This window comes from Heterocephalus glaber, unplaced genomic scaffold, assembly GCF_053883595.1.
Source record: "Heterocephalus glaber isolate CG9 unplaced genomic scaffold, H.glaber_assembly_v1.0 deba00001662, whole genome shotgun sequence".
Taxonomy (NCBI): Eukaryota; Metazoa; Chordata; class Mammalia; order Rodentia; family Bathyergidae; genus Heterocephalus; species Heterocephalus glaber.
In genome coordinates, this window is record NW_028258403.1 from 16,466,114 (window position 1) to 16,485,297 (window position 19,184).

At 36.1% G+C, this 19,184-nt stretch overlaps 1 protein-coding gene across 8 annotated transcripts in view; it reads right to left on the reverse strand.

Moving 5' to 3' along the window:
* Positions 1-19,184, reverse strand: part of Ralgapa1 (Ral GTPase activating protein catalytic subunit alpha 1) — a 228,736-nt gene that overhangs the window by 42,311 nt on the left and 167,241 nt on the right. For all 8 annotated transcript variants that reach the window (XM_013066624.3, XM_087197118.1, XM_087197119.1 and 5 more), the window contains one exon: positions 4,287-4,442. In XM_013066624.3, coding sequence (XP_012922078.1) covers positions 4,287-4,442 — 156 coding nt within the window. The remainder of the gene's footprint in view (positions 1-4,286; positions 4,443-19,184) is intronic.

Sequence of the window (19,184 nt, forward strand, 5' to 3'; positions counted from 1 at the left end):
AATGTTACACCTAAAGTCTAAGGACATTTACTTTCTATTTTGAGAAAAATGTTTAAAAAATAATTTACAAAAATGCATAATATTTTAAGTAAAAGTTAAAAGTCAGAACTAAAATCAGTTTCTACAAAATGGATATAATGATTTTCTCTTGCCAAGTTTCAAACAAAAAACCAGAGTCATAAATAATTCTAGCTTGCCAGAGGCATGGCTATTTCTTTATACTGACTGTCGACTATCTAATTTAATTAGAGGTATTAAACTCCATGCTGAGGTCAACAAGCCTTACTTCCTCCAATATTACACTTCAAACTGCTCATTAATGTGTCTACTGAATGGATTAACACACCTGAAGATATATGTACAAAGGAAAAGGGGGACAACTTAATGATATCCAATTGTTCATTTGTAATAGGACATATGTTCTAGGCTTCAACTTATTACTACTAATGTGGAATTTATTAAATTCAGGAGAAAAAATACCAATACAGAAAGTGATTTTTTATTAACAAGAACTGGAATAAGAAATTGGCATCTATGATTACGTTTAAACATTTAACTTATTAAGGAGAAAGTGATGCTGTAGTAGAGCTAAAATATAAGCCTGTTCATGAGAAAAATCTTACTAGGACTCTGAGGAACAGATTAAGAGCAAGAGTCATAGAGAACAACAAAAAAATCAGTGTATAGAGAAATCAATGTTTATGTTTTTTATTTCTATGAAAAGAAAATTTAGACTAAATACATATTCTTTTTCAGTTGGACTTTAAAACAAATTCTTTAAATTGCTTTATTAAGTAAAAAAAACCTTATTCAGCCTGGGTAATTTTCTTCAGTAATAAACAGTTTATTAGTTTAAGAACTAAAATAATACAGATGCTTACATTATAAATGCTTTGGAAATTAAAAATGTTTATATTTTTAACCACTTAACAGTCCAATTATTTACATACAGGATGACCCAAAATTGTATATTTTTTGTTAATTTTTATAATACAACAAAAAATATAAAAATGACAATTTTATCAAATTTATTCAATATAAGAACAGACTAGTTGAAATGATACCTGCCCCAGAGATGCTCAAGATAGTATGTAAACAGATGGGGATTTAGCTCAGTGGTTTCTGCCGCCTGCCTCTCAAGCGCAAGGTCCCAAGTTTGATCCCCATACCAAAAAAAGAAAACAATAGTATGTAAACAAAAGCGCAGCTCAAGTGATGCTTGGGGTAAACTGCTAAGTGGTTAAAAGTTAGAGGGATGGGGATTTAGCTCAGCAGCACAGTGCCTGCCTTACAAGTGCAAGGTCCTGAGTTTGATCCCTGGTACCAAAAAAAAAGTTAGAATGCTTCTGGCCTCTTATATGCATGAACTATTACACCATTGCCTAAGTTCTCCTTACTAAATAATTAGAAAAGATACTAGTATTTTTCCTCCTGGCAAATTTAAGACTTTCAGGTAACATAAATAATTGGAAAGATATCCTGTGTTCATGAATTGGAAGACATGATATTAGTATTATCTAAGCAATCTAAGATTCAATGTAATCTCCCATCAAAATCTGAACAGTATTTTTTGCAGAAATAAAAAAATTCATCCTAAATTTTTAATATAGAATTTCAAGATACTTTGAAGGGAGGTCAAACGATCTCAAAAAATAAATAAGCCAGAATCATACTTCCTGATTTCAAACTGATTACTGCAGTGCTACAGTAATCAAACAGTGTGGGACTGGGATAAGTACATTTAGACCAATGGAACAGAATAGAGAGGGTTCTCAATAAATTTTAATGGGGAAACTGGGTAACCACATGCAAAAGAATGAACTTAGTATTTACCTTATACCATCCATAAAATTTATTCAAAATGGATCCTAGATCTAAAAGTTAAGAGGTAAAGTTTTAAAATTCTTAGAAGTATGGAAAAATCTTCGTGAGATTTGGCAATGATTTATTGAATTGACACCAAAAGCAGAGGCAACAAAAGAAAAATTAAATTGGAGTCTATGAACATTAAGGCTTTGGTGCATCAAAGGATATTTTCAACTGAGAGGAAAGACAACTCACAAAATAGGAGAAAAATACTGGTAAATAAAAAAAATACATACATATGAAATATCACAATAATCAAAACAGGATAGTAATGGCATAAAAATAGAAACAGTGATGGAACAGAGTAGAATGTCCAAGAATAAATACAAACATGTTTGGTTGACTAATTTTCACACTACTCAGGATAAAAAATAGAAGCAGACTTACAGGACTTTTGGAGCCTACACTATATAAGAAATAAATAATGAAAAAAGGGAATCTTTGTATACTGTTGATGGGAATGCAGACTGGTACAGCCATTATGGCAAACAGTATGGAGGTTCCTAAAGAAATTAAAAATAGAACTACCACTGGATGCAGCAATCCCCCTTCTTGGTATATGTCTAAAAGAAAGAAAATCAGCACCTCTTAATGATATCTATACACACGTGTTCACTGTTAGCATTATTCACAAAAGTCAAAATATGGGAACCACCTCAGTGTCCATCCATGAATGAATGAAGAAAATGTGGTATGTGTGTAAAATAAAATATTACTCTGCCTTAAAAAGGAGATTCTGCCATTGCCACACCATGGATCAATATTGAAGATATTATGCTAAATGAAGGAAGCCAGATAACCCCAAACAACATTGTATGCTCTTATTTACATGTGGAATAAAAATATATTTACAACCACAGTGATGTATGTGCACCCATGTTCATAGCAGCACAGTTTGTGATAAATAAAACTTGGAAACAGCCCAAATGCCCATCAACTGGAGACTGGATAAAGAAAATGTGTTTTTTAAAAATAAAATGGAGTACTATTCAGCCATAAAAAATGAGAAATTAGAGATATTTATAGCTAAATGGATGCACATTGAGGCCATACTCTTAAGTGAAATAAATAGGACACACATGTATAAATACTGAATAGTTTCTCTGGTGTGAGAAGCTGAAAGTGTAAATAAGGACTAAAATGTATAACAGATAATGTGAAATAGGAAGAAAAGGGGCAAAGGGGAAGGAAGTGGGAGGGCTAGGGGAAAGGATAGAAGGGAATGGGATTAATATGAGAAAATCGAAAAATAGGAACAAAATCTTTGTAAATAGGGAGCAATGGAGGGGTTGAAGGGAGGGCTGGGCAAGGGTGAAAAATAAGAACCAAGAGAGACTATGTAAAGGTGCAAATTTCCAATGATGAATGTCATTATATTGTATACCTAAAATGTACCAATGATTAGAATGAATAATCAATGATGCAAAATAGGAAGAAAAGGTCCAAAGGGGTAGGGGTAGTGGGAGGGGCAGGGGAAAGGAAAGAAGGGAAAGGAAAAATGATGAGAAATGGAAAAAATGGAAATAAAGTCTTTGTAAATAGGGAAGGGTGGAGGGGGTGAAGGGAGGGCTAGCAATGGGGAAAAAATAAGAAACAAGATGCATTATGTAAAGGTACAATTCCCAATGAGAAATGTAATTGTGTTGTATACCTACAATGTACCAATAAAAGAATTTAACAACAAAAAAAATAAAAAAGGGAGGCTGAGGAAGTAAAAAAAAAAAATATATATATATATATATATTTACATATAGAGAAATAAAGAGTAAGATAATGGTTAAAGTATGTGGGAGGAGGAAATGGGGAGATACCAATCAAATGATATAAAAGAGCAGATATGTGGAATAAACAAGTTTAAATACCTAGTGACAAGAGAACTGTAGTTTAATAAAATTGTATAGTATTTTTAAAAGTAGATTTTAGCTACTTTTTTGCTGCAAATAAGGCAACTGTGAGATGATGGATATGTTAATTTCTTCTACTGTAATAGTCATTATTCTGCTATCTATATGTCCTATAACATCATATTGTAACCTTCAAATACACACTATAAAATTTATGGAAAAAATTAAAAATGACTATAATCTTAAATCACATTAGTACTTTTTAAGGAAAATGCAGTGTACTATATAATAATTTTTTTTTTTTTTGAACAGGGCCTTGCTATGTAGTCTAGATGGGTCTTAAACTCACTATGTGAGTTCAAACTCACAGGAATCCTCCTACCTCAGCCTCCTCAGTGCTGGGATTATTACCACTTACCTGGTTAATAATCCTGATTTTGAGGACAGCACTGAGTTAAAAAAGAAGTATTACACCCGGAAATAGTGTTTGGTCAACAGGATTTCTTAAGTATTTCATGTATTAATTCTCTTAATTACTAGGATTTTAACTCTGAAGCACTTTTTCTTTGTACTTACTTTTTTGGTCAAAGAGTCATCAGAATCAGAAGGCATTCTTGTTGATACATGAAATATTACTTCTACTGTAGAGGTAGCAAAATATGGAGTGGTCAATCCAGTGCTTTTGTTTTTTTGTAGTCCTCCCATAAAACCACAATGATTTGTAAGATTTACCTAAAAGCAAAGAAAAGCCACATAAAAAAAATCAATTGAACACAACAAAAAAACATTATTGAGAAGGACTAAAACTTTTTATTTTATACAAGTACTAAAACAAAGTCTTTCTTTTGGTGGGGGGGCTACCGGGGATTGAACTTGGGACCTTGCGCTTGCGAGACAGGCGGTGGGACCACTGAGCTAAATCCCCGGCCTAGAACAAAGTCTTCTGCATGTAATCAACAAATACTAAATTTAGAATTCCAGTCATTCCTCCTCATCTGCTCACGCCACATCCATGGACTCGACCAATTACGGATTTAAAACATTTAGGAAAAAACTGCCCTGGAATTGAACATGTACAGATTTTTAAAAATTCCCTAAATAATACAACAACCACTTATATGGCACTTACATTTTATTAAGTATTATAAATGATCTAGACATGATTTATAGTGTATAGTACAAGGTATATTAAGCAAACACTATGTCACTTTCTATAAGAGACTTGAACATATGCAGATTTTGGTATACAAAGGGGGGTCTTACAACCAGTTTCCCATGGATGCTAAGGGACAACAGTATTAGTTAGAGCTGATTCATTCACATGAGCATTTTTTCTTAAGAATTTGAGGATCCTTAATTAGAAGGGGTTAATTAGGAAAGAAATCAACTGCTGTGCACTATGCATCTTTTGTTAGGCAATATCAATTTGACAAAATGATTAATTAGGTGTGTCATATTTACTCGAAAAACTGGCTTCCTAGTTTGTCAGCACCTATAATAGCTCAGGATAGAATTATAAAAATGCATAATTTTACATTTCCGTTATATTTTTAAAACTACAAATTAATCTATGCAAAGATTTGTTTTAAAGTGCTAAAATACACATTAATATCAGAGTCATTGCATTTGCTGATATCCCTGGACTTGTGCAATGCATAAAGGCCAGGAAACTGTGTTGGCTGAAGAAAATTGGTATATTTAGGAAAGAAGAGATAAAAAAATCATTCATCTTTCCACTTATGCACACAGTTTAAAATAATAAATCTGATTTGGGTCTGGTGATTTATACCTATAATCCTAGCATTCTGGGAGGATGAGACAAGAGGATCAAAAGTTCGAGCCCAGCCTGGGCAACTTAGTGACTTCCAAAGACCCTATTAAAAACATTTTTAAAAAGTTGGAATATAGCTCCATGTCCCTGTGTTCAATCTTCAGTACCAGGAAAAAAAAAATCCTGAATATATGATAAAATGGAGAATTACAAACCCCAATCCCCATATTATGTGAACTAAGTACATCTCAAATATCAATACTAGTGACTAATGGCAGAACATACGAGTGATAGATTTGTTTTTATGCCATTACTATAAGATTGCCTCAGTCTCCTATATTTTTTAAAACTATTTTTGATTTAGTAATATATTATTAAACATTCAAAAGTATAAAAAAGGCATAATAAAGTCTTTCCTTAATCTTCCAGCTGTACTACTATGCAGTTTCCCTCCCAGGAAGCAACTTAACATTCTCTGCATAAACACCTATATTCTTGTGTGTGTACATGTGTGTATATGCATGCACATGTGTGCGCGCACACATGCGCACCCAGAGCATGGATATACAATGTTCTATATCTGGCTTTTTATACTTAAAATATCTTGAAGGCACTAATTATATGAAGTGCTTCCTCATGTTCTGGTTTTCATGGCTTCACAGTTCATTTTATTGATATACACTAATGTAACTAGTCCCCTACTTGAAGGATATTTAGGTTGTTTCCGATCTTTTGCTATTAATCAATAGTGCAGTGAATATAAATCATGTTCCATTTGTGAAAGTAGGTCTGTGAACTAAGGGCAGGGGCATTTCTAATTTTGAAACATACTACCAAATGACTGCTTGATTCCTTCAAACTCTCAAATGCAGAATTTTTTTTTTTTCGTACTGGGGATCGAACTCAGGTCCTTGCGCTTGCGCAGCAGGCGGCGAAACCACTGAGCTAAATCCCTGGCTATCAAATGCAGAATATTATCACATTTTAGGAACAGTACAGATTTCTGTTTTGTTTTAGTGAGAAAGTTACTTATTCAAGTTAATTGTTTCAATTCTCTGATTATGTAAAGATAGTCTCAATTTAGTATCCCTTTGCTGCAAGTATTTTTGTAACATGCTGATCTGCTTTGTAAATTAAAGGCCAGGAGATAATTGCAGATTCATGGGAAGACATAAAATAATAATAGGAATAACCCTATATATCCTTTACACAAAGTCCCACAATGCAAAACTCGATCACAACCAAAATTGATAAAAAGACATTTTCAACACCAAAGGATCCGCCATGCTGCCCATTATGTGAGCCACATCCATTTCCCTCCCACCCTTACGCCTTGGCAATCACTCACTTGTTCTATAATTGTCATTTTAATAATATTAAATAAATAAAATCACACATTAGTAATTTTCCCAAGTCATCTTCCTGTTAATTTTTAAAAATGATTTTAGGTTTGATAGTTTATTTCTATTTTGGAGGTTCTATCACCTTTTGCTTCACAACTTTTACAGCTCTGTTGTACCTACATCAGGATTGCTATGTCTTCCTGGTGCATTAGTCCTTCTGTAATTATATAATGACCCTCTTTCTCTTGTCATTTTTTTTGCTTTGCAATCTACCTTATCTAACATTAATGTAGTCAATTTAACTTGTCCTTGATTGTTTTTCTTCCTTTTACTTTTTGCCAGACTATAAAGTTATATTTGAAGTGTCTTAGATAGTTACAGAAGTGAGCCATACTTTTAAATTTATTTTGATAATCTGTTTTTAATTACTATATTAGATCATTTGTATTTCACACAATTATTGGGCTTAAACCTGCGATATAATTTTTTGAAATCTATTTTCTGCTTTTCATTTTTCTTGTTTCATTTTTCCTAACTCCTATGAGTTGCCTGAACATTTTCCTAAAATTTTACTCTATCTATCACTTTTATTTATTTTTATGGAGACATGGTCTCACTATATATTTCAGGCTGGCCTTGAACTCACTATGTAGCCTTGGCTGGCCTCCAACTTCAGCGATCTTCCTGCCTGAAGTCTTTGCCTACTCCTATGTTCTCAAGTGTTCTACCTATTCTCTCTTCCAACAGATTTAGTGTTTGTATTTTAATATTTAGATCTTTGATCATTTCAATTTTAGGTTAGTGCATTGTGAAAGAAACGGGTCTAGTTTCAATCTTTGGCATGTGGAAAGCCAGTTTTTCCAGCACCATTTATTAAAGCAGCTATCTTTTTTCCAATAAAGGTGTTTGGCTCCTTTGTCAAAGATAAAGTGGTTGAGTATGGCTAGAGTTGTTTCTGCATGCTCTAGTCTGTTCCACTGATCCTCAGGTCTGTTCTTTTGCCAGTACCATGCTGATTTTATCACCATAGCTTTGTAGTATAATTTAAAGTCAGGAATTGTGATCCCCCCCACCTCATTTTGTCTTTGTTACCCAGAATTGCCTTTGCTATTCTAGGTCTCTTCTGGCTCCAAATGAACTCTAGGATTTTTTTTTCTAATTCTGTGAGATATTCTGTTGAGATTTTGATTGGGACTGCATTGAATCTATGTAACAATTTTGGAAGTATGGCCATTTTTACCATATTGGTTCTTCCAATCCAAGAACAAGGAATATCTTTCCATTTTCTGATATCCTCTTCAATCTCCTTTTTCAGAGTACTGTAGTTTTCCATGTAAAGGTCTTTTACTTCCTTCATTGGATTGATTCCAAGGCATTTCATTTTTTTGGATGTTTCTGTGAAAGGAATTGTTTCTAACTCCTCTCCCTGAGTCTGTAATTTGTGTACAGGAAGGCTACTGACTTTTGAGTGTTGACTTTATATCCAGCTACACCACTGGATTTGGTTATCAAATCTAAAAGTCTTTTGGTAGAGTTTTTGGGGTCTTCTATGCAGAGTATTATGTAATTCTCAAACAATGATAATTTAACTTCTTCCTTTTCCTTTTTATTTCTTTCTCTTGTCTAATTGCTCTGGCTCATGTTTCCAGAACTATACTGAACAAGAGTGGTGACAGTGGACAGACATCCTTGTCTTGTTCCTGACTTTATAGGTTTCAATTTTTGTCCATTTAATATGATACTGGCTGTTGGTTTGTCATGGATGGCTTTTATCAGATTGATATAGAGACCATCTATTCCAATTTTCTGTAGGTTTTTTTATCATGAATGGGTGTTGGATTTTGAGAAATTTTTTTTTGTATTGAGAGGATCACGTAGTTTTTGTCCTTGGTTCTGTTAATATAGTGTATTACATTTATTGATTTGTGTATGTTGAACCATCCCTGTATCCTTGAGATGAATCCGACCTGGTCATGGTGTTTAACCTTCTTGATTTGCTGCATTCTGTTTGCCAGTATCTCATTGAGGATTTCTGCATCTATGTTCATTAGGGAGATTGGCCTCTAATGCTCCTTTCTGGTTGGATCCTTCTCTGGTTTTGGAATCAGGGTAACATTTCTTTCAGGAATGAATTTGGGACTATTGCTTCCCTTTCAATTTCATTAAAGACTTTGAGGGATAGCAGCATTGGGTCTTCTCTAAATTTCTTATACAGAGAATCCATCAGGGCCAGGGCTTTTCTTTGTTGGTAGTTTTTAAATTACATATTCAATTTCATTGGCTGATATTAGTTTATTTAGAATTTCTATATCTTCTTGATTCTGTTTTGGTAATTCATGTGTGTTTAGGAATCAGTTCATTTCTTCTGTATTTTCCATCTTATCAGAATACAGATTCTTGAAGTAGGTACTGATGAACTTCCGGATCTCTGCAGGAACTGTTGTGATTTCCCCCTTTTCATTCTAAACTTCATGGATCTGAGTCTTTTCTTTCCTTTTTTTAATAAGGTTGGCCAAGCATTTGTTAATTTTATTTAATCTTTCAGTACTTTTTTTTTTTTCTTTTGGTACCAGGGATTGAACTTGGGACCTTGTGCTTGCGAGGTGGGCATCAGAACCACTGAGCTAAATCCCCGGCCCTTATTTAATCTTTCAAAGAACGAACTCTTCAATTCATTAATTCTTTGTATTGTTTTCTTAGTCTCCATTGCATTAATTTCTGCTCTGATTTTTATAATTTCCTCCCTCATATGAGCTTTGGGCTTGACTCGCTCTTCTTTCTTTAGAAGCTTGAGGTTCAACATTAGGTTATTTGATGTGTTCGCTTCGGCAGTATATATAACATTAAATTATTTGAGCTTGCTCTGTTTTCCTGATATGGGAATTCACTGCTATAAATTTCCCTCATAGGACTGCTTTCATTGCATCCCGTAAGTTCTGGTATGCTGTATTGTCATTATTGTTTAATTGTAGAAATTGTCTGATTTCTTCCTTAATTTCATCTGTGACCCATTGGTTGTTCAGGAGGGTGTTATTTAATTTCCACGTGTTTATGAAATTCTTGTGGTTTCTTTTGCCACTGATTTCCAATTTCATTATACCATGGTCTGATAATATGCCTGGGATTATTTCCATTTCTTTGTATTTACTTAAGCATGTTCTATGAGCTAGTATATGGTCTATTTTAGAGAAAGTCCCATATGCAGCAGGAAACAATGTGTATTCTGATGCTGTGGGGTGGAACACTCTGTAGACATCTACTAAGTCCATTTGTTCAAAAGTTTAGTTCAATTCTTTTTTTTTTTTTTGGTACTGGGGATTGAACTTGGGTCCTTGCGCTTGTGCAGCAGGTGGTGAAACCACTGAGCTAAATCCCTGGCCCAAGTTTGGTTCAATTCTAATATTTCATTGTTGATTTTCTGTCTAGTTGATCTGTCTATATGAGACAGTGGGGTACTGAGGTCCCCCTTTACAACTGTTAGTATTATGATTTTTCATGTCCTTTAATATTTGTTTTGTATAGCTGGGTGCACTATTTGGTGTATATATATTTAGGATTGTTATCTTTTCCTCTTGGACTTTTCCATTTACCAGGATGTAGTGACCTTCTTTATCTTTTTTTTTTTTTTGGTACCGGGGATCAAACTCGGGTCCTTGCGCTTGCACAGCAGGTGACGAAACCACAGAGCTAAATCCCCAGCCCCCTTCTTTATCTCTCTTAATCAGTCTTGGCTTGAAATCTACTTTGTCTGCAAACAGAACAGCTACCTCTGCTTTTGTCTGGTTTCCTGTCACATGGAATATTGTTTTCCGTCCCTTGACTTTCAGTGTGTGAATTTGTTTTTCAATTAAATGTGTTTCTTGTATGCAGCATATTGTTGGATCCTGCTTCTTGATTCATTCTGCCAGTCTGTTTCTTTTGATTGGTGAATTGAGACCATTAACATTGATGGTTATAACTGACATGTATTGTCTTATCTCTGTCATGTTATTTTCTTGCTGTTGGCTTCCTTCTCTCCTTTTCTGTTTAATTTCTTGCCTTGCCTGGTGGATTCATTCTATTGGGGTTCATGGAATTGTAATACTTACTTTACTGTCTCTTTCTAGAACATGCTTCAGAACATTTTGGAGTGCTGGTTTGGTGGTCATGAATTTCTTCAGGTGTTCTTTGTCATGGAAGTATCTTATTTCTCCACTGATTTTGAAAGGTAGTTTTCAGGGTACATCAGTCTGAGTTGGGGGTTGTTTTCTTTTAGGTCTTGAAATACTTCACTCCAAGCTCTTTTTGACTTGAAGCTTTGTGTTGAGAAGTCTGCTGTGATTGTGATAGGCTTTCCTTTATGGGTAATTTGTTTCTTTTCTCTAATAGATTTTAATATTCTGCCCTTGTGCTGAATTTCTGGAATTTTGACTGCGCTCGCTTCAGCAGCACATACACTAAAATTGGAGTCTTGATTATTATACACCTCAGGGAAGACTTTTGTTGATCATGGTTAACTGGAGTTCTATATCCCTCCCTTATCTGTATGTCAAATTCTTTTTCCTTGTTTGGGAAGTTTTCTGCCTCTACTTCTGAGAACAGGCTCTTCATGTCATTTGCGCTGTCTCCTGCTTTCTTACTGATTCTAATTAATCTTATGTTATTCTTCTTTGCATCATCTAGCAGCTGCTGGATTGATTTCTCATGGTCCCTTGTTACTTTGAAGAAATCTCTCTTTTCCTTATCACTAACCACAATCCTGTCTTCTCTATCTGATATTCTGTGCTCACACTGGCTCATTCTGCTCCACATACTTTCAAAGGAGCTTTTAATCTCCTAGATAGCTGTTTGAATCTGTTTCATGGATTGCATTTCTTTTCTGTGCTGGGTGTTCATGGCTTCTATCATGTTCCTGAGCTCCTCTATTTTTTTATCTGTATCTTTCATTCTGGCCACAATCTCTGCAGTTATCTGGGAAATTATTTTTGCTTTGATTATTTCTAAAGCCTTGTTCATCTGTTTTGTTACTTCTGCTGTTAGCACTTCAGAGAGTCCAGGTGGGTGGCTTTTGGATTGTTCCACTTCATTGACCATGGGGTTTGCCTCGGGTGAGCTCAAAGTCTGTGGAGGCTGCATCTTGTTTAAATGACTCCTTTTTTTTTTTTTTTTTTTAAGTTTGATTTCTGAGTTGATGCTTGTAAGGTGCTTATGATGAGTAGCTTTACTGCCAGTATTCAGAACCCTTAGGAAATGACTACTTCTCAGAGGTGTCTTCCAGGTGTACCTAGCTTTTGGGTTTTAAGTCTGTTGCAGGATTCTACCTCTTCAATTTATTGGGGAAGAGAAGTCTCTGCCTACTTGGCCCAGCTACTGGTTCTTTGGCATGGGCCTATAGGTTTGGTTTTTTTTTTAAGACCCTTAGGCAATCCCAGTCTTGGTATACCAGCAGGAACAACTGATTAGCAAATTATGTCACCTTGGCTAAATCAGTACAATCAACAATAACAACAGCATCAAATACAGCCTAGAAAAGGACAAATTATAGCACTTAATATGGCTTTTTTACCCTTAGGGGAGATTTAAAAGGGGTTGGGGGTAAAAAAACAAATAGAAGAGGAAGAGGTCAGAAGCAAGGCTGGAGGACAAACTTTAGGAAACTGGTGAAGAAGACAGGTAGAAAAGAGAAAAGGAAAAAATAAAAACAAGAACAAAACAGAACAACAAAAAAACTAGAAACTATGTAGAAACAATCAAGAAAAAACTCAACAAAGCAAAACAAGAACTAGAAAGGAGGAAAATCAGAAAGAAAAAAGAAGAAGAAAAAAGATAAAAAACGCACCAGCATCCAATTCAAGGTGTGTCTCTGCTGTCACTGTTAGGCAATGTGGGCAAAGAGTCCAGAGACAAATTGATTAATTTCAGCAAACTAGCTGCAGTTTAACGGTGGGGTAGTGGATAATCCCAGCCAGCCTGCCCCTTTAGTTCTTCTGAAGTTCAGGCTGTTTTCTGGCTAGGAGGCTGGAACTGGATTCTTTGAGCCTACAACATGCTAAGTGTCTCTTGCTGGCTTGAATTCTACTCCCTGAACTCCTGCTCACTTGAATTCAGCACCCACACCGACACACTGGAATCCACTAGGATGGAGTCTGCCCAAAGCTGTTCTGAGTTCTGAGCTCAGTTGGCCCCTCTCCAAGCCAATCACCCTCTCCTGGGTGAGGTTTGAATTTGGTACTTCCCCGGCCGTTGCAGTCCAGTTCGTCCACTGCTTTATTCCACTGGTGCATTTCTCTGTGGAGGCCTCTGGGGTTGTCAGTAGTCTCTGTGCTTCTGTAGTTTTTGCGCAAAGTTCCCTCAAGGAGAGTCCGGGCTCTATGAGAGAGCACTGCTTGGTACCTCCCTCCTCTTCATTAGTCTCTCTTCACTATCCCTACAGACTTCAATTCTTGCTGGGTTGCAGGGACACCCCCCCCCCCCCCACGGCACTGCTATATTCCAGGGTAAGGGCACCAAATCTCAGAGAAGCTCCTTCTCTGGTGCTCAACATTCCACCATCTTCCCGAAGTCCTCTCTTTTTCTTTTAACCTTTTCTTTTTTATTCTTATTTTTTCTTTCTTCTTTTTCTTGTTTGTCCTTTTCTGTTAGTTTTATCTATTAATTTCCTTTTACTTTTTTTTTTTTTTGGTACCGGGGATCAAACTCGGGTCCTTGCGCTTGTGCAGCAGGCGGTGAAACCACTGAGCCAAATCCCCAGCCCTCCTTTTACTTCTTAATTGAATCCTTTATCTCACTTTTCCCTCCTCCATCTCATCTTCCATTGTTTAATTTTTCAAATTTTTCTACTTTCATTTTCCAGTTCCCCATCCCTTCTCTCTTAACCAGTATAACCACTAAATTATATTGATCTTTAGATATTTAGTTAACTCTACTATTGTTGAGTGTTAGTGTAGGTATACTTGCTGCATTTAGTAGATATTTACTGTATGTCAATATTTAGTGTGCCTTAGTGTTTATACAATAGTTATACATCTCCTTTCTATGGTTAAGTGTAATACATTACTGGTTCTTATTGTATGTTAATATCCAGTTTGTCTTTGATGTTATTGTTGCTAATTTCACTGCCACTGCCAGAGTGGGCACAGTTGTTGTTGTCAATAGATTTTTTTTCTCCATATGACAATATCTGGCTTGCCTTTGTGTCTTCAACACATTCATGCTGGCTTGAACCACACATGGTACACGCACGATAGTCCCATGTATGACTGTACCACTTGGATCACCAGTGGTATAAGCAACCTGGGAGCGAGACATACGTGTGGTCCATTCCTGGTGAAATGAGTGTCCGACCAATTACATTACATCTTCCCTGCCCAAACTAGCAGAGGCAGTCAAATCTAGGGACAGAGGCAAAGGTCTATAGTTATCAACGTCCAGAGTGCATCACAGAAAAGTATTTCCATACTGACAACAAAGTCCTTCCACTATAACCACCTGCAAACATCATTGTGTGCACACCTGTGCACACTCACATACACACACAAACCAATCCATGACAGCAACAGAAATATGAGGAGACAAGGCAACAAAATGCCTCCAGCAATTCCCAACTCTCCCAAAGCTGATCCCTGGGGCATTGAGGGGAAGGAGCTCAACAGCAAGACAGCTGAATTAACTAAAATGATAAAAGACATTAAAAATCAGACCAATAACATGATTGGCAAGCTGAAAGAAGATATAACTAAACAGCAAGTTTACAGAAGACATTAATAAAAAAGTAGATGAGCTAAAGAAAAGGATATAAAACACGAACAATCAGCTTAGCAAAGAATTTGAGGCCTTGAAACAACCAGAAATCCAAGACATCAAATATTCTATTGAAAGTATGGCCAGCTGAAGCGACCAATTTGAGGACAGAGTGTCAGAATTAGAAAAGAGGGCTAATGTTGGTGACCAATTACTCAGAAATAACTCAAAAACAACCAGAGCACATGAAAAATGGATCCAACATCTGCTAGATGATGCAAAGAAGACTAATTTAAGATTAACTTGAATTAGTGAAAAATCAGAGGATACCACAAATGGCATAAAAAAAACCTTTTTACAGAAACTATAGCAGAAAACTTCTCAAATATGAAGAAACATACAGATAAAGGAAACATACAGAACCCGAAATAGTCATGATCAAAAAAGAACTTTCTGATGACACATCATAGTCAAAATCCCAGAAGTCCAACAAAAAGACAGAATCTTAAAAGCTGTTAAAAAAAAAAAGCAAGGAATCACTTATAAAAGTAAACCCATTAGAATTATGGCAGACTGTCAACACAGACTTTAAAGGTCAGGAGAATTCGGTGTAATGTGCTTCTATCCCTAAACCAACCAACCAACCAACCAACCAACCAACCTATCCACAATTAACAATCCAGATTGCTGTATCTTATAAAACTATCTTTCAAAATTGATGGAGAAATAAGGTGTTTCCATGACAAAGAGTAACTGAAGAAATTCATGATCACCAAACCAGCACTCCAAAAAGTGCTCAAGGATATCCTAGAAATAGACAATGAAGCCAACAAGTCTAACAGAATGAATGCCAAAAAGTCTTAACAGAATGAAACACCAGGCAAGGTAAGCAATTAAACAGGGGTGTGTGAGGGGATAGGGGTCATCAGCAACAGGAAAATAAAGCAATGACAGTAATAAGTCAATACCTTTTGATAATAACTAAACGTGAATGGTCCCAATTCTTCAATTAAAGGGTAGGGGGAGGGACAAGGTGCTGCCTCATTACTGCCAAGTGAAGGCAGGAATGTAGGTTCTCCACTAAACCTCCACTAATATCTGGGAAAGGACAGAGATCCTCTTACTACTAAGGTGGTGAAGGAGTTCCGGCTTCCTACATGATGGCTACTGACATAGTGATAGGGTGGCTTCATTACCAGTGTGTGATGGTAAAAATCCTGACTCTCTACTAGGCCTCCGCTTATATTACTACAGAGGAGACAGGAGAATTGTCTCTTCTTACTGATGGGTGGGAATGGAATTCCAGAGTTTCCCTGTAGTTTCCAGTGACATTGGAGTGTGGGGTATGAATGAAGAACTCTTATCCACCGATGGAGATAAAGTGCTTTCTTCTTGGTCTTCTCTGACACTATTTGATACTACCTCAGTGTGGTGTTGGGGACAACTCACTACTGTTTGGTGAAGGTGGATGTATAGACTACCTACTTGACCTCTGTTGTCAGGGGTAGTGATGAAAGCAAGATACTCTCTGTGGTGTTTGGCTAGAGTAGGCCAGTTACTTTGTATTTTGTCTTTCTCGGTTGCTTCTTTCCAGAACCTCTGGTTTTTGTAAGGGCTATCCTCCCACCTTGTGCCTACTGGTGTTTTCAGGTTAATAGAACATCTTCAGTTCCAAGTCTGGGATATACAGAGTCTGCCAAAAAAGTTTTTCTTTCAGGAAAAGAAAAATTTATATAAATATTATAATACTAAATTTATTGAGACATCATCAAAATGGTGGCCATTAGCTTCCAGACATGTATTAGTATGGTTAACTGCTCAAATGTGTATACATTTTTTTGGGCAGACTCTTTATGTGGCAAAAAGAAAACCCAGAAAATTCACCATTTTGTTCTCCCTCAGTTTCATAGTCACTCATCAGTCTGCTTTCTCTCCCTTTCAGTCTTATGTTTGTTTTGTAGGTAATGTGCAGGGTTTGGGTAGCATTCAGCATAAAGAATAGGGACATGTATTTAAACATTCTAGAAGTGAAAGTTCCCTTTGTACAATTTAATAAACTTTGGTATATTTACAGAGAGTGCAATCATCACCAAAGTCAATTTTAGAAATATTTATCACTTACAAAATGTGGTGGTGCAAGCCTGTAATTCCAGCACTTGGAATGCTGAGGTGGAAGCATTGTGAGTTTGAGTCCAGCCTGACCTACATATAGCAAGTTCAAGGCTAGCCTTGACTAAAAGGCAAGAACTTATCTCAAAAAAAAACCCAACCAACCAACCATACACAAAACTCAACAAAACCCAAACCCAACCCCAAACCAAACCAAACCAAACCAAACCAAACCAAACCAAACCGGAAATACCCTGCCAGTTAGAAGATCCTCCTCCCTACCTTCCCTCATTTCCTCCCATTCCCCAGTAGCTAATGGCATTGAACATCTTTACATGTGCTTACTGGTTTATTATATAACTAAATTATAGAAAGGTTTATTCAGGACTTTTTGTCATTTTTTGAGTAGTCTTCTAATTTTTGATTTGAATTAGTTCTTTGTATATTCTATATAGAAATCCTTTATCAGATATATGATTTTGCAAGTATTCTCTCCAATTCTGTATGCCGTCTTTTCACTTTCTTGATGGTGTCCCTTGAAGCACAAAAATTGCCATATTGAATGATATCCTATTATCCATTTTTAGCTTTGTTGCTCATGCTTTCAGTGTGATAACTAAGAATCCTTTGCCAATATTTTCCCCAAAGAGTTTTAAAATTTCTAGGTCTTTGATTCATTTTATACATGGTGCGAGGCAGGGGTCTGACTTCGCTCTTGTATACATGTGTTTCCAGTTGTCTCAGCACCACTGGTTGAAAAGACTTTTATCCCCTGGATGGTATTGGTATGTGTCTTCAAAAACCAGCAGACAGGGGCCAGGGATTTAGCTCAGTGGCACTTCACCTGCCTCACAAGCTCAATATCCCGAGTTTGATCCCCGTTACCAAAAAAAGAACAAAAAAACCCCAGCTGACTATTGAGCCAGGCATGGTGGCGGGGTCCTGTATTCCCTCCCAGCACTCAGGAGGCTGAGGCAGGAAGATCACTGTGAGCTTGAGCAGCCTGGACTTCAGTGAGTTCAAGGTCAGCCTGAACCACATAGTGAGATCCTGTCTCAAAAAAAACCAAAAAAAAAAAAAACCAAACGAAACCATCTAACCAGAAAACACTCAGCTAAATGGGTAGATTTACTAACTTTCAATTCTATTCCACTAATCTAATGTCTGTCCTTGTGTCAGTATCACACTATATTGACTACTATTTCAAAACAGTAAATTTTGAAATAGAGAAGTATGAGTCTTCCCAATTTGTTCTTTTCATGTCTCCCTCACTTTTATCAATACTCGTTTTTTGTTGTTGTTTGTTTTTTTGAGGCAGGGTCTCCCTTTGTAATTCAGGCTGGCCCTGAACTCACTATGTAGCCCAGGCTGGCCTCAAACTCATGGTGATCCTTCTGCCTCAGCCTCCCAAGTGCTGGGATTACAGGCGTGCTCCACCATGTTCAGCTTATCAATACTCTTAATGGCTTTAAAAAATTACAAAAACATCTATGATTTGTAGAGTTTTCAAAGTATTTTCACATATAACATCTGTACAGAACTGCCCATCATCTCTGTTGGGTAAAATTAAGTATATTACCTGTGACAATACACAGACCTAACTCAATTAAGGTAAGACAGACCAGGCACAACAATAAATACTGAATACTAAAGAGATACATGTATCAGACTTTGTGAAAAGCATTGGAATGAAAAAAAAAATCAATGAGATGTAAGTGCTTATCCTCTAGAAGGTTATAATCTAGTGCAAGTGGTCTTCAATAATTTTGCTTATATACTCTCTAAAAGTATTTTCAGAAATTATGTAATAAATTAATAACTATAAAAATTTTTCATCACAAGTTTAAATGGTTACAAAAAATATACTTTTAATTCCAGTTTACTGTATGTTTTGTAGATATGTGCCTTAAATATATTTTCATCAAAATCTTAAAGCTACATATTTTCTTGATTCAATATACCTAAAATGTCTGCTATTAATGATAAGCCAGTCACATCAGATTCATTTTGATAGAATACATCTGACACTTCATTTTAAAATTAACATAAACATATTAACACAAACCCCTATGACAAATACCTAGTTATAATTCTAGTGAGTTTCTTTTTCTTTTTCTTTTTTTTTTTTGTGACAGGGTCTCACTATGTACTATAGGTTGGCCTTAAACTTGCAGTGATCCTCTTGCCTCTGCCTCCTGAGTGCTGGAACTGCAGGTGTGTGCCACCACTCCCAGCTTTTATATAATTCTAAAACAGGTATGACACAGGAACCTTGGAATAGTTGGTTGTCAGGCAGTGTTGAGCGCACACTGTTAGATATTTCTTACTTTAAGAGACTTGCTTAGGAGAACATGCTTTGAACTGATGCCACATCTCTGAGACAATGTAGGCTTTGGGGTAGGTAAAATAGAATGCCTTTCTTTCCCAAAGCAAAAGAGTAGAAAAAGTAAGAGAGCATAGAAAGATCTTGACATTAGTTATTAGTAAAACTGAGAATCTGAAAACTAATTTCCTCATAATTAAGCATGCTGA